General features: G+C 32.3%; 2 protein-coding genes across 8 annotated transcripts; both read right to left on the reverse strand.

Annotated features, from left to right (window-relative positions):
* Nucleotides 1–841: 841 nt before the first annotated feature.
* LOC148546115 (protein TIC 22-like, chloroplastic) lies at nucleotides 842–4,224 on the reverse strand. The gene is made up of 3 exons (XM_088497927.1): nucleotides 3,939–4,224; nucleotides 3,771–3,845; nucleotides 842–3,631 (listed from the first exon to the last, which is right to left on the reverse strand). The coding sequence occupies exons 1-3, from the start codon at nucleotides 3,978–3,980 to the stop codon at nucleotides 3,512–3,514; spliced, it is 237 nt and encodes a 78-aa protein (XP_088354053.1). The 5' UTR covers nucleotides 3,981–4,224; the 3' UTR covers nucleotides 842–3,511.
* Nucleotides 4,225–5,003: 779 nt separating this feature from the next.
* Nucleotides 5,004–9,962, reverse strand: LOC107618728 (uncharacterized). 7 transcript variants are annotated; one of them, XM_016320866.3, is made up of 4 exons: nucleotides 9,553–9,962; nucleotides 8,279–8,806; nucleotides 7,288–7,341; nucleotides 5,004–7,164 (listed from the first exon to the last, which is right to left on the reverse strand). In XM_016320866.3, the coding sequence occupies exon 4, from the start codon at nucleotides 7,127–7,129 to the stop codon at nucleotides 5,183–5,185; it is 1,947 nt and encodes a 648-aa protein (XP_016176352.1). In that variant the 5' UTR covers nucleotides 7,130–7,164; nucleotides 7,288–7,341; nucleotides 8,279–8,806; nucleotides 9,553–9,962; the 3' UTR covers nucleotides 5,004–5,182. The 7 variants fall into 7 exon arrangements, with proteins under 7 accessions (XP_016176352.1, XP_088356821.1, XP_088356823.1 ...); XM_088500695.1 differs by lacking the exon at nucleotides 7,288–7,341; XM_088500697.1 differs by lacking the exon at nucleotides 7,288–7,341 and having other exon boundaries at nucleotides 5,004–7,169; nucleotides 9,553–9,958.
* Between the last annotated feature and the right edge of the window lie 5,414 nt (nucleotides 9,963–15,376).

Raw genomic sequence — 15,376 nt, forward strand, 5'->3', positions numbered from 1 at the left:
AAGATGTGGTGTACTAATGGTCCAGTCGCTCAAACATTGGTATGTGTCTTCAATCGTTTTTGCATTTTCCCATCCTTTTTGGATTGACTTTGCGCTTGTTTAATTTGCCTTTATAAACGTAGAAGGGCAATGTTTCCTCAAATTGTCAATGAAAATGCTAATTATAGCACATTTGATTAATAGTCTACACAGATGCTGAGAATGTATAGCACATTTGATATATTGAACTGAATCAAGTTGTCTATGCAAAGACAGACATAACAGCTGGGTCAAAAGGAATCACTACATTCATCATCGATAAGGGAATGCCGGGGTACTTATAGTGAACCTAGTCAAATTTAAAGTGTACTAAAGTGTCTGCATTTCAAGCTTAAAGTTCAGTTATTTCTTGAAAATAAATATTAAAGCAGTAATTTTATCAAATATAAAAGGCTGGTTACTGGCTTCTTGTCGCAACTTCGCTGTTTTCTGTGTTATTATGCTTATAATTAGCCTTCAAAATTTGTAGGCAAAACAATGTTTGGGAGGAAATGGATATATGAATGAGTATCCAACTGATCGTCTTCTGAGAGATACCAAACTATATGAGATTGGTGCAGGAACTAGTGAGATCAGAAGAATGATTATTGGACGTGAACTCTTCAAGGAGCAGTAGTGAAATGTTCATTATGTAACAGTAAATGTTCATTCATCAAAGGGAATAAAATTAGTAATGAGAATCCATCATTAATAAAGGAAAGCTATTTTTACCAAAAATGTTTCATTTGTTATTTGTAGTTAATTTCTGAAGCTGAAAAATGATCACACCACCAAACACATTCATAACAATACCAAGTAAATATATTGCACAACACGGAACCATGGCATGAAATTTAGAAATGATCACCATCATTTCATAAAGTATGTAACTCAAGCAGTTACAGGTTAGACAATGCTAATAGTATAGTTCAGATTTTTCTGTGCTTAGGAAGAGTTCATAAGATAAATTATCATAACACAAATAGCATCAAAGTGCATGCAGTTAATAAGATAGAAACAAGGCTAACATAACATAAATGATTCATCTCAATTACAGCCCTGAAACTTTAGACTTTGAGAACTGTAGGAGAAAAATAATTTGGTTGACCCACTGAGGAGGACTTTGAAGGCTCCATAATCATTGATGCCTCTTCCAAACTGCTATTAGTTTCATCGTTGATTATCCCAATTGTCATCTTCTCCACTTCTTCTTGGGAATATATATGGATCTTGCACACCACATTGCAAAACTCACCGCAGCCAAAGATAACATCGCAACTTTTTAGCTTTCATAAAATATAATGCGAGAGATTATAACATGAAATCAATTATGAAGAAAACTTACTGTCATGGATCATCCTTGCACAACCTTAAAATTATATATATATATATATATATCATTTGAAACCGAAATTAATAATTTGATCATTTGAGATTCCGTATCAAACACCAATCCTCGTATGTCTTCGATGGTTAAATCAGTTATCAACTTTTCAAAATCATCAATATTAATTGTATCTGCCTCTACCATATCTACCGTTACATCCACGATATCATCACTTTCATCGGAACTACACTCGTACTCAAAATATAAATCCTTAGTGTGATCACCATCCTTATACGACTCTGTCATCATCATCCATGACTGAACTTAGAAATTTAACAACATTGATACTGTAAACTACTAAATAAATGCTAGAAGAATGAAATAATCAAAATGAATTCCGTTTTTTATGACTAAATAATTAGTCAATCAAATTCTATGAAAGCTAAGAGTTATTAGTGCATAAGAATGTTATTATTTTGGCAACCAAGAGTTACAGGGAAAAAATTATCTGACTTATTAGCTTTCTACATTCTTTTTTTTGAAAACAAGAATACAACGCATTCAGATAAAAATGATCTTATTAGCTAGGAGCATAACAATGTGAAGATATATATGCCTAATAAAGATCTAGTATATCAGAATATACATGAATGTGTGATCTTAATGTACATAATACTAACCTGCTGATAAGAAAGAGAGTGTATTACTACCACACTTAAATGAAATAATCAGGAATAATAAAGTAAAAATCTTGCACCTGAGATGAACATTAAAAAGGGAAAAAATTAGCACATAATTAAGCAATAAATTGACTTGAACCAATTCAAAATGTCAGCTAAATCACAAGCATCAATTAATTACTAAGTACTTTAATTTGAGAATTTCATAGAAATTGACCTCAGCTCAATCACCCAATTCTGCATACATATGCTTTCGAAGAAGCTATCCACAGTTCCACACACTACTGCACATATTTCGGCCAAAATGGGAACTTGTAATTTCTTAGCTTCTTCTTAGTTATTAAAAAGTTCCATTTAATTTGCTTCTCCATTTTTTTAATACAAAGGACATTGAAAATTTTAGTGTTTTCATATACACAAATTTAGTCCTTAAAAAAATGCTTATTCTAAACGAATTCGTAGAGACAGAGAATATGTGCAAAACTCCTTAACACATCCATTTATACTTTGCTTTATTCAATCATCCAAATTTTTTGGTACTGTAGTCTGCATATATAGTACCAACTTTTTATATATCTGTTTCATTATTATTTTATTATAATGATTTCCTTAATGATAAATATATATATATATATACAACTTGCAGGACATGGAGCTGCTGCTTATCAGGTTTGGCAAGAAAGCTGAGTGGAACTTTCTTGAATCAAAAAGATAGAAAGCAATAAACTATAGAAAAAAGGAATTAAGTTTTGTGATTTGTCATTGATCATAAAAGAAGAAATCAGAATCATAGCTTTCTCTCTACAATGAGTTACACTATACATCACTCTTCCTTAACCAGCTGTTGCAATTTGCAAAGAGACTATTTCGGTAATTCTAACTACCTAACTATCACTCCTTTCCTTTTTTTGTTAACAATGAAACAATAATGTAATTAAAAATTGCATAATCAAGCAAGAAAGTGATTCAGATTGCAGAACTTGGAAAATCAAGATTAATCAAAGCTATCTTTTGAAAGACAGCTACAAACTAAAAAGTAAACTCTCTATAGATTAACTAAGCATTCAAAGTTACAAGTAAGAACCAACAGAATTCTTAGTTTCCAGATCTTAAGAGATAAAGTAATGACAAACAAGTTATGCTAACAATCTTATATGCATCATCATTCTAAGTACATTTCTAAAAAAGTTGAACAAATCTAGTTCAAAAGGTCTCTAACTTTATATATGACATCAACCTTTTTTTTTCGACTTCATAAATCATAAACAAAAAAGATAAATCAACTGACTATTATTACATATTTAAATATTTAGAATAGTTTTTAAGTCCTTTAAACTTCCAACATTGATGAGTATTACCACCATTTTCATTGTAGACGCATACAACTACTACTCATCTCTAATTACTGTCTGGTTTTTCTATGTGCACTTCGCTATTCCTCAACTTTTGCCTAAAATCCATACAGTGAATTGTTGTTGTAACTTTCTTACAACACTCTAAACAAAAACTCAAATGAGATATCCAGATTTAAGGCAACTGAGAGGAGAACCTGGAAAACAGGAACACCAGGAAAGCTATTGGCAGCAGAGCCAGATTTCTCCCTCACCTATGTAATGCACAAAGCATAAATCATTACTTCATAACTTGAACCACAAGTAACAGCCCAAACAGGGCTATTAAAAAGTTATATCAACGTAAGGAAATTGAACATCAATACATAATACTGAGAACAAAATAGAACTCACTCGCAGGTTATTCTTTACTTGAGATTGCTCAGGTATCAATCTAAATGCCATGCCATTCACCTTCAGCTGAAAAACCTGTCAGAAACAGTAATTTTAAGATAAATACCAGAATGGATGAAATTGAAATTCAACGACAGGAACGAGAATGCAATGAAAAAATTAGGGAACCTTGTTGAGCGCAACGGGAACAACTTTGGAGCCGCCACGCATGCGAGGGTCGACCGTGAAAACTTTGCGGAGCTGGGCTTGGGCGTCATCTTCCTTGGAGCAGAAGAGGCCGAGACTCTTGCCGGTGAAGGCTCCGGCAACCAGCAAGAACTCCTCCGATGGGTAGCAGAGCACATACACCGGGACATCTTCGATTTTCTCTTATCCTATATTAATTCAGAAATTTTGACAGGGTATCGTGGAGAAACTGGAAGAGAGCTTCTTCTTCTTTGCCAGAGAGAGCAGAAGAAGAACACTGAATCCTAGAGAAGATAAATAACTTTTCTTATTTTTTTTATTTTTTAGATGTTTTTTTGTTTTTTTTTAAATTGTTTAAAATTTAAAAATATAAAACTAGGATTAATTAAATTTTAAATTTTGACCAAATTAAGAGTAGTTTTTATCCAACATAAAAAGAGAAAAGCTATTTAAATCTTTTTGTAAAACTAAATAAAAAATATTTTTTATTTTTATTAAATTATACGGATGTTTTAATAAGATAATGATATGATATATATTTAAAAAAAGAAAAATCAATTATTTACGTAATAATCTATGTATCGTGTTTTAATTTATCCATGTTTTTGTTATACCAGTACATCTAAATTTATCATCATACGAATTTATCATCGTGTTTTAATTTATCCATGTTTTTGTTATACCAGTACATCTGAATTTATCATCATACGAATTTATCATCGTGTTTTAATTTATCCATGTTTTTGTACCGAAGCAAACATCTATATTTTTTCCACAGAAAGTAAAGTGGCTCATAATCCTCTAGTTGAGCGCATAAATATAGAAAGTTCTTTATATTAATGAATGGCTAAAACCAAAAGTTATGATGTTATTCAAGAATCAAAATCCAGCAATAAGAGTTTCGTTACCTCAATTGGTTTATTAAGGCTATTCAAAAAATATATTCTTATTTATAAATCATGCAAAATAGGTCAAGCTGCATATCAATTTGTGTACAAAAAATAAGCAAAATGCACTTCCAGTGTACAATATATAATTAAGAAAAGATAAGCTAATGTACGATATCAAAATTAAAATAAAGTAATTTGAATTGACAGGAATATGATTGGTACACTAAAGACTGAATGGTATGATCTGTTAGTATTAAAGAAAAAAATAGAAAAGTGACAAACTGAGACCGGACAACCTTTTAGACTACTATACATGTCGTATTATGACTTTTTCTTTCATCCTTCTTCTAAAAGAAGTGGTGTTACAATGATATCATATGTTTTCTGATCAGGGACTACTCCCTTTAGAATCATGTAGTCATGCAATGCAATCACCTCATCAGGACTACATTTCTTGAAGTGAGTAACAAGTGTAGTGTATGTTACAAAATCAGGACAAATACCCTGGACAATCATCATCTTCATCAATTCTTTTGCTTCCTCCTCGCAACCACACTTGCAGAGAAGGTTTATCAGTGTATTATATGTTACTCTATTCGCAGAAATTCCCAAGCTCTTCATTTCCATCGTCAAATTAAACACTTTATCAATCTGTCCACCAGTGCAATATCCACTAATCAAGGTATTAAAGGTCGTTGCATCAAATAATCTTCTCTTTCGTAATTCATCAACTATGTATTCTGCAGCATCTGTTGAAGCCATTTTACACAGACCATTAATGACAGAATTGTATATTGTCAAGTTGGGCTTCTCACCCATCTTTATCATCCAATCAAAAACTTGGAGAGCGTCGTTAGTGTTACCTAGTTTACAGTATCCATCAATCATAGTTCCGTATGTATGAACATCAAAAGCAAGGCCACGGGTAATCATGTTGCCCAATAGTCGCTTAGCTACTGCCATGTTTTTCCTTTTGCATATATAGTTAAGAAGTATGTTGTGAGAAAAAGAATCATGTATTAGATTATGTTCTAAAATCTGGCTATGAAGCTTAAGAGCTTCAGTCAGATTTCCATTTCTGCAAAGGCCTTTGGTAAGGATTGCATATGAGTACTGATCAGGCCATATATGCTTATCAATCATGTCAGATAGCAGCAAAGAAGCTTCCTCAATCCCTCCTTCACGATAAAGCCAGTATAAAATCGAATTGTAAACAACATTATTAAGGACCAATCCCCTTTCCACCATTACATCACAGAGCCTCAGTGCCTCCTCCAGACTTCCCCACCTAGCATACCCATCTATCAAAGTAGCATATGCCCGAACACTCGGCTTTTTACCTGCCTTGGCCATTTTATGAAGCATTTCTTCTGCAAGTAATAATTTCCCAGTCTTGCAGAACCCATTGATTATGCAGTTGTAAGTAACAGAATTGGGCCAAACAAAATCCCCTGATATCATAGTCATCCTTTTAAAAAGTTTCAAGGAAAGACCCAAGTTGCCAATCCTGCACGCCGCGTCTATGATTATGTTAAACGAGACTACATTGGGGAAAATTCCACCCTTCATCATCCTATATAACACTGAAATAGCTTCCACTAGTCGGCACTCCTTACACAGAGCATAGATAACCAAATTAAAAGTATTCACATTTTCTATGTAACCAAAAGAACCCATTCCTCTATACAAATTCCAAAACCTATCAATTTCATTCAATTGCAACAAGTGATTTAGGAAATTATTCCAAGCATGAATAGTAATGAAACAACCCCGGCTCCTTAAATTATAGATGACATCATAAGCACCTTCAGTAGCCCCAACCTGAGTACAAGCCCTCACCAATGAATCAAAAGCCGCAATACTAGAGCAACATCTTTGATAACTCTCTATCAATACTTCCAACACAACCAATGGAGAAGTACCATCTTCAGCAATCAAGTTTCTCAGAAGAAACAGGGCCTCATGAAATCTTCTTGACTTCACTAGCACATGAACCAAAGTGCAACAGGAATCTAATGAGTGAGGGAACAACCCTCCAACCCAGTTATAAAAATCTAAAGCCAACTGTGGCGAGTTTTGGAACTCGCAAACAACTTGGCTCACCAAGGAGCTGGTGAGCTTAGGGGATAGTCGCTCCAACACACTCCATCTCTTACGCTTTAAGTTAACACAAATAGCTTTGAAAACAATATCTCCAGAACTTGGGTTTAAGAAACGCTTACCAGCATGAAAAGCTCGAGCCAAAAGGTTACGACTTTTGGATGAAAAGAAGCTCAAATTCATACCATCATCGAATAGCCAACCAAGTTCTACGCACACTGTACTAAAAAAAATACACCCTTTACCCCTTTACAGCGAAAATGCATCATGGATGAAACTAAGGAACATAAGAATATAAAATAGGAAAGAAGTAAAAGTTCAAATTTTAGCTGAGAAATTACCTTGAAAAGCTCCTTCTGCCACCAAAAAAGAGTGAGCTTTTCTTCTCTTAAGAACTGCCAAAGAAAGAGAAGAAGCAATTTTGTTATAGTGAAACATAACCTGAGAAACAATTTCAAAACATCGTTATTGACAGTTGATTAGGGTCTAGAATTTATCCTTTTTATTGGACCTTGAACAGTGAAGCCCATAACTCAAGCCTAATAAAAAAGACAGACTCTAGACTCTAGTCAACTGTCAACAACAACATTCTGAAATTATTTCTCAGGTTATGGTTCACTACAACAAAATTGTTTGTTTTTTCTTTGGCATGTCTTAAGAGAAAAAAGCTCACTCTTTTCTGGGAGCAGGAAGAGCTTCTCAAGATAATTCCTCAGATAAAAAAAAGTGAGTTTTTCTTTCTTAAGAACTATGTGAAGTACAAACATTCAAACAATTTAGATTCTAGTATGTCAACAAGGCATAAATGCACAAACTTGGTAATCAAAGCAATAATCTATATGAACAAGTATCACCAAGTAATAAATACATCATTCTTAATTAATCACCTAAACATGAATCATTAATTCAAATCACATGGTAGCTACAATATGCAATTTAAAATCCAAATTAGTCATAGAGACATATTATCGAACACTTGACGTGCAAAGACATAAACAACACAAAATAACACTAACAAACATTCTTTCAACATCAATTCACAAAATTCAGCATCAATGACACAAATCAGCAACATATTGCACTGGTTCAGCAGAATATCAATCAATCAATCCAAACAAATTGAAATTCAAACTCAAGGAGCATAATAGCATAATTAATTACCTATGAACCGAGACAAATCCTAATAAGATAATCCTGATTTAATCTAAATCAACCTTACAGCAGCAAATCATCCTAACCAAATCCACTTACTAATGAGAAATTAAAATACTACTATTCCTAAATTAACCAAAACAGAAAACAAATTTAAAGAGAATTGACTTAAGAACCTACTTGAAGACGGAGAAAGAAAATGCAGGGACAGGGGAGGCAGTGATGTTGCAGCGGCACTGCTAGTGGTAGCGCCGGCAGCTCTGATGGATGGAAGTGGTTGCCGGCGGCTGGTTCTCGCCGGAAGAAGAAGCAATGCTGCTCTGTTCTGATTCTGCGAACTGTAGGTTCTGTGTTTTGGGAGAGAGACAGAGGGAGGTTGGGTTAGGGAGAGAAGACGAGAGAGGGGAAGAAAAGGGGAGAGAGAGGCGCGGCGGAGCTAGGGCTGCCGGCGGCAGAAACAGCGAAGGAGGGAGTTTGAAAAAGAACGCTTCAGTTGAAGTGGTTCACAGTGATGGGTGGCGTGGAAAAGAAATGAAAGAGGGGGGTCAGAGGTGGTGGCCAGTGAGGGTGGTGCAGCGGTTCGACGATGATGGTGATGGATATGGTGGTGAGGCCGAAGAACAGAGAAGAAGATGAAGAAGAAAAAGGGCGAGGAAGAAGAAGAAGGCAGCCAGTGGTGGTTCTGTGGTGATGACACTAAACCTGCAACTAGCAATTACAAAACAGCAACAAACATTAGTACATTATAAAACATTCCAAAACAATGATGACACTAAACCTGCATAGTAAATAATCTCAAAGACAATGATCACCAATATCCAGCAAATAAACAATAAATACACAACAACAATTTAGCAAATAAACAAGAATAAGACCTAAATAGAAAATCCAACAAATTAAGTTGCAGCAAGCTAACAATTTGGCAAATTAAAACAACAGCAGCCCAACAATTTAGCAAATTATCAACTTAACAAGTACAAGAACAATTAGCAAATTAACAAGTTCCCAATAATAGTTAAAATTTACCAGAAGAACACTAATGCAAGTGGAATAATCATGCTAATATGTTTTCTGCAAAGATGCTATTTGTGCAGCTAAAATTTCCTAATTACTATGATCCAATTATTAGAATTTCACATGCAATCAACTTACTAAGTTTCTAAAAGCTAGAAATTATAAAACCAACCAAAAATATGGTTAAAGCATTTCATCAAACATGGTGAGTGCGGTAAAATTAAAACGAAATAAGAGAATTCAAAGCTTAATTTCAATGTGATAGAGAAGAGAACATAACTATCGTAAGTTTGTAACTTAAATTCAGTCTATGAAAAAATCCAAACCACTACCAAATCAAATAATTACTTATTGTAATAGAAATCAGAAGTTGCAGAGTTTGAAGCAGAGTATTGGTGTTGTGTGAGTGTATCGTCTGGTGGCGGGTTTAGGGAACTCACGGCGGCGAAAAAAGAGAGCAGTTCGACGGCTGGATGGAGCGCACGGGTTGGTCGCAGAGTTTGAAGCAGAGCAACGTGGCTTCCAAATGAACGCGAACCCGAACGGTGAACAGCGATTGAACGCGAACGGTGAACGCCAAGCGAACGTGAACGGCGAAGAACGCGAACGTGAACGGCAAACAAGCAGCGACGGAAGCGCAGCTGAGCAGACAAAGACGACGGACGCCGAGCTCGAGGAACCAGCCGCGATCGGTGACAGCGAACAGGGGTTGAAGACTTGGAGCACGAGGGAAGCTAGATGACGGATGGCGAACTTTGAGTGCGACGGACAGACGGCGGCATGCCACTCCTTGCGGCGGTGGTGTAGGCTTACAGGGTTTTGTGGTTGGGTTTGTGTGATTTCTCTGAATGAAAGAAAGAAAGGGAGAAAGGGAGAAAGAAACGAAGGAGCTTCTTTTTTGTGTAAACCGGCCGGGTTTCAGTTCGGTCCAACCGGCCGGTTCTCTTCGGTTCAATAATTTTTTCCGGTTTTTACCGGTTTACATACTTGACCGGACCGTTAATGTTGCTGGTTCACGGTTGAATTTGTTCGACCGGCTGATCCGGTCCGGTTTTTAGAACATTGCATATAACTCATTTTTTCGATACAAGTTCATATAAGTCTCTTTAATTTAATTTACTTCGCGTGTTACTTTCTAACCAACTTTTCAGTTAACATGCGAATATATAACTGCTTTTTTCGAAAGAATTTCGTTTCCATTTTCAAATTTTTTTTCAGCATTTTCGATCAACATTCTCTTTCATCTCTGCGTTCTCTAATTTCTCTGCGTTCTCTTTTTTCGTTTTTTGCGATCTTCTTCGTTCTCTATGTCTTTTAAATCAACCTCTGAAATCATTTTTGAACAATTATCTCGTTGTTGAAGATAATGCATGACTCAAGTTCAGATTGTTAATTGAGCAAGAGTGAAGTGGATTATTGTTTTGAATCTAATCCAATGACTGAGTTGTGGTTCGATTCTAGTTAATATTTTCGTTATTTGTTTATGATTCTGCAGGTGAAATAATATTATTTTTGTTTGTGAAAATTGATATTCATCATTGACGGTTTAAATTAAATGTAATGTAAGAGTTCTGCATTAAAGAAAACATTATTGTGTATTTGCAGCGACAAATATTCTCCATATACAAGTCAATTTTTTATACAAGTTCATACAAGTCTCTTTAACCTAATTTCACCTCACGCGTCACTATCTAACCAACTTTTCAATCAACACACGAATATATAACTGCTTTTTTCGAAAGGATTTCATTTTTATTTTTTAATTTTTTTCAGCGTTTTCTATCTACGTTCTCTTCCATCTCTGTGTTCTCTCGTTTCTCTTCGTTCATTCTCTGCGTTCTGTTTTTTCGTTTTTCACAATTTTCTTTGTTCTTTGTGTTTTTAAAATCAAGCTCTGAAATCAGTTTTAAACAATTATCTCGTTGTTGAAGATAATGAATGATTCAAGTTCAGATTGTCAATTGAACCAGAGCAAAGTGGATTATTGTTTTGAATCCAATCCTGTGGCTGAAATGTGGTTCGATTCTAGTTAATATTTTCGTTAGTAGTTTATGATTCTGTAGGTGAATAATATTATTTTTGTTTGTAAAAATTGCTATTCATCGTTGATAGTTTGAATTGAATGTAATGTAGGAGTTCTGCATTAAAGAAAATATTTTTGTGTATTTACAGCAAATTTCGATATAAAACTAAGATATTTATGTTTATTATTTAAGAATTTTCAGTCTATGTGTGCTGATAAGTTCTGGATAATTCAAAACTCTTCTTCTCCTCCTTCTCATCTTCTGCTACTTTTTCTTCTTCTTTTTTATCATTATCATTTTTTTATTCATCTTTTTCTTCTTGTTTTACCTTCTCAAGTTTCTTCTTGTTTTACTCTCTTAACAAGAACAAAAACAAAAAAAATCAAACAAAGAAGAAGAAGAAACACATAATGCTGCAAAACTACTTTGAAGATGATGAACTTACATTCATTCAACTAAAAGAAAGAAAGAAATAAGAAAAAAAGAAGAAGGAAAAAATGTAGCATTAAAAGAAATATTTTTGTGTATTTACAACAAATTTCGGTGTAAAACTAAGATATTTATGTATATTGTTTAAGAATTTTCGGTGTATGTATACTGATAAGTACTACATAATTCAAAACTCTTCTTCTCTCTCCTCTTCATCTTTTGCTGCTTCTTCTTCTTCTTTTTCATCATCATCATCTTCTTCATCTTTTTTTTCTTATACATCTTTTTCTTCTTGTTTTACCTTCTCAAGTTTCTTCTTGTTTTATTCTTTTATCAAGAATAAAAACAAAAAAATCAAATAAAGAAGAAGAAACACATAATGTTGTAAAATTACTTGGAAGAGGAGAAAAAGAAAGAAAGAAATAAGGAAAAAAAGAAGAAAAAATGCAACATTAAAAGAAATATTTTTGTGTACTTGCAGCCAATTTCAGTGTAAAACTAAGATATTTATGTGCATTGTTTAAGAATTTTTGGTGTTTTTATATTGATAAGTTCTGCATAATTCAAAACTCTTCTTCTTCCTCCTCCTCATCTTCTGCTGCTGCTTTTTCTTTTTTCACCATCATCACCATCTTCTTCTTCTTCTTTTTTTCTTATTCATTTTTTCCTTCTTGTTTTACCTTCTCAAATTTCTTCTTGTTTTACTCTCTTAACAAGAATAAAAACAAAAAAATCAAACAAAGAAAAAGAAGAAATACATAATGCTACAAAATTACTTGAAAGAGGGTGAATTTACATTCAGTCAAATAAAAGAAAGAAAGAAATAAAAAGAAGAAGAAGAAGAAAAAATGCAGTATTAAAGGAAACATTGTTGTGTATTTGTAGCAAATTTCGGTGTAAAACTAAGATATTTATGTGTATTGTTTAAGAATTTTCAGTATTTTTGTACTGATAAGTTTTGCATAATTTAAAACTCTTCCTCTTCCTCTTCCTCCTCTTCTGCTGCTTTTTCTTCCTCATCTTCTTATTTCATTTTCTCATAATTCTTTTTGAATTCAGTTTCAAAACTTCCTTCACTTTTCGCGACGATTTTTGAGAGATTTTGATCCTTGTTTGAATTTTGAGTGTTGCAGTTTTGATTGAGGGAGAAGAACCGTTTGTCATAGTGATTTTTGCACTATTCAAGAGTTGGGAAAGCATGTGTTTACACGCAATCTAAACTGAGGGTTATTTTTGTTAGATTTGGGCTAACTTGTATAAACTTGTATGTCAAAAAAAACTTGTATGTGTAGCAAGCCTGTTAGTTAAATCGGTTGATTCAATCTACGTAAATAAAAAATATAAAATATAAAATATAAAATATAAAATAATAAAAATTTAAAATATATTTTTTTACTAATATTTAAGAATAATCAAATCTCAAATTCTAAAAATAACTTATACAAAAATAAACATAAAATTTGTCAGTACTATTATAATAATATCTTAATTGACACAATAAGAATAACAATTACATTAATACATCGCTTAATTAATTTACAAATCCAATTATCTAACCATAATATCAATAAATTTTAAAACTAGCATTAAAATAGAATAATAGATCACTTTAATCACAATACTACAGTGTAGATCAAGATGATTAATAAATTTTTAGCAAAGTTTATATTTTTATTAATAATGGTACATAATTAAAAATATAATTAATTTGAAAAATAGAGAATACAAAATTAAAAATTAAATTAGATATCCATAAAATTATTTAATTTAAGGTTTACTATGTAATTAGTTTTTATCATACATAATATTCAAAAGCATGATGGCAGAATGGTAATTAGAAGGTGCTGCAATCATGATGTTCCTTGTTTGAATCCTATCTCTATTCAAAATTTTAAAATAACACATGCTGATCACAAGTCGAGCGCTGGAGGCTGGAGGCTGGAGGCTGGAGGCTGGAGGCTGGATCACCATAGCGCGCACATTCTGCATTGGATCAAAGGTGAATAAGCAGAGTTATAAGCACTATAGAGTACTCGGTGTTACCAAACCAGTTCGATTGGATCAATTTTTGTCGGTTCTCATCAAATTTGACCGATTTTTATCGGTTCTCATTTCTAAACGATCCAAAAAATGAATCAAACCAATTTAGGGTCTAGTTCACAGCTCAACGTGTGCATACAAATCAGGGAAATGGATCCTCTCCATTTTTTTTGTCACTGGAGAGAATAAAGTGTAATCTCCCACCTTTAATTCTACAAGTGGGATCGAAAATAAATAAGAGAGAGAATGCAATGAAGGGTGAGATCTTCCACTGGATACCATCCAGTTTTTTTTCCACTGGAGAGGATCCACTCCCTACAAATCAGGGGCAAGAATGCTTGTGTTGTGTGCATACATAGCGTTATGCGCAGACCAAATCTTTTTTCTTTAAGGTTCCTAAGCATAAAAAGGTTCTTTAAGCTATATTTTTATATTCTAAAGTCAAATTTCAACTCCAAATTAGATAAAGTAACCAAAAACTCAAACAAATTCAATGGAAAAAAATATCCAAATATGAAAAAACGATTAACAAAAGAATTTTTTTCAATAAGTTTGACCTCTAACAAGGTTTTTATCCTCAAACTATAAATTTAATTTTAATACATTGTCAGTGTAAAGTAGTTTTATACGTGCATTCAATTACATAATACCATATCAGTAAAAATAACTACATTTCACATTAACCGCATGAATAGTCATCCAAAACAACAGATGTGATTACACAACTGTGTAAAATGCTTTACACTGTTAATGCATCAAAATTAAACTGCATAAACTATTGATATCATTCAAACATGCAATTAACATTAAAAATCTATAAATTAAGCTAGCAAAGAAGAGAAGTATTTATAAGAATGATAAAAAAAGAAGTGAGGTTTGGATGGTTTTACCATGGTGGGGTGTCTCTTGTAATATCTTGCATTTTTTAAAATTTAAATATGAATAAATTGTGATTTTATCTTATTAAGTTTAAACTTTATAATTTTAGAAATTCTTCTATTAGGAATAATTAAATAAATTTGGAGATAATTTTATTCTAAATCAATTGAGATTCTTAAGTAATTTTATTATAATTGAATATTTTGCATAATTTTAGTAATTTAAAATTAAGAAAGAATTGTATAGTTTAATTTAAGTAACTTTTATTATGAATAAGTTATGACTTATTATTAATTTGAACTCTTTATTTTATAAACTAATCTATTAAGAGTAATTAAATTAGTTTTATGAATATTTGGAGTTAAGTTAATTAATATTCTTGTATAATTTTTATAATTGATTATTCTATATATTTAAAAATTTAAAAAATTCAGTAATGGAAGCATTATATAATTTAATTCAAGTAATTTCCATTATGAATAAATTATGGTGTATTTTATTAAATTGAGCTCTTAGAGATTAATTTATTAGGAATAATTAAATTGATTTTTATAAATACTTTAAGTTTAAGTTAATTAATGTTTAAGTACAATTTTTATTATAATTGGTTATTTTATACGAATTGAAATTAAAGTTTTGGTAATAGAAAAACAATGAAAAGTTATATCATATAATCTGAATAATTGATACTTTCGAGTTTAAACTGTATTTTATAAGTTGTGATTAATACGTTCATTTTATAATTTAAATTACAAAATAATTATTTGAACTCATTGATAAATTAGTAAATAAAATTATACGTGTTCCAGAATTAATGTTTACAGTATTATATTTGAATTCTAAATTGTTATTCTATCACAAATATTTTATAAAATTATTATATTACTCGTAT

Source organism: Arachis ipaensis, chromosome B9 (genome assembly GCF_059453495.1).
Source record: "Arachis ipaensis isolate K30076 ecotype BB chromosome B9, ASM5945349v1, whole genome shotgun sequence".
Classification (NCBI taxonomy): Eukaryota; Viridiplantae; Streptophyta; class Magnoliopsida; order Fabales; family Fabaceae; genus Arachis; species Arachis ipaensis.

Bases quoted from the DNA above. Each gene is read 5' to 3' on its own strand.
- LOC107618728 (XM_021111514.2), bottom strand. From the start codon at position 7,384: ATGTTTCACTATAACAAAATTGCTTCTTCTCTTTCTTTGGCAGTTCTT. The intron at 7,165-7,287 runs GTAATTTCTCAG...TTTTTAGTACAG, and splicing joins GGCAGAAGGAGCTTTTCAAG to TGTGCGTAGAACTTGGTTGG.
- LOC148546115 (XM_088497927.1), bottom strand. From the start codon at position 3,980: ATGCGTGGCGGCTCCAAAGTTGTTCCCGTTGCGCTCAACAAG. The intron at 3,846-3,938 runs GTTCCCTAATTT...TGTTTCTGACAG, and splicing joins TTCCCGTTGCGCTCAACAAG to GTTTTTCAGCTGAAGGTGAA. The intron at 3,632-3,770 runs GTGAGTTCTATT...TGCATTACATAG, and splicing joins AAGTAAAGAATAACCTGCGA to GTGAGGGAGAAATCTGGCTC.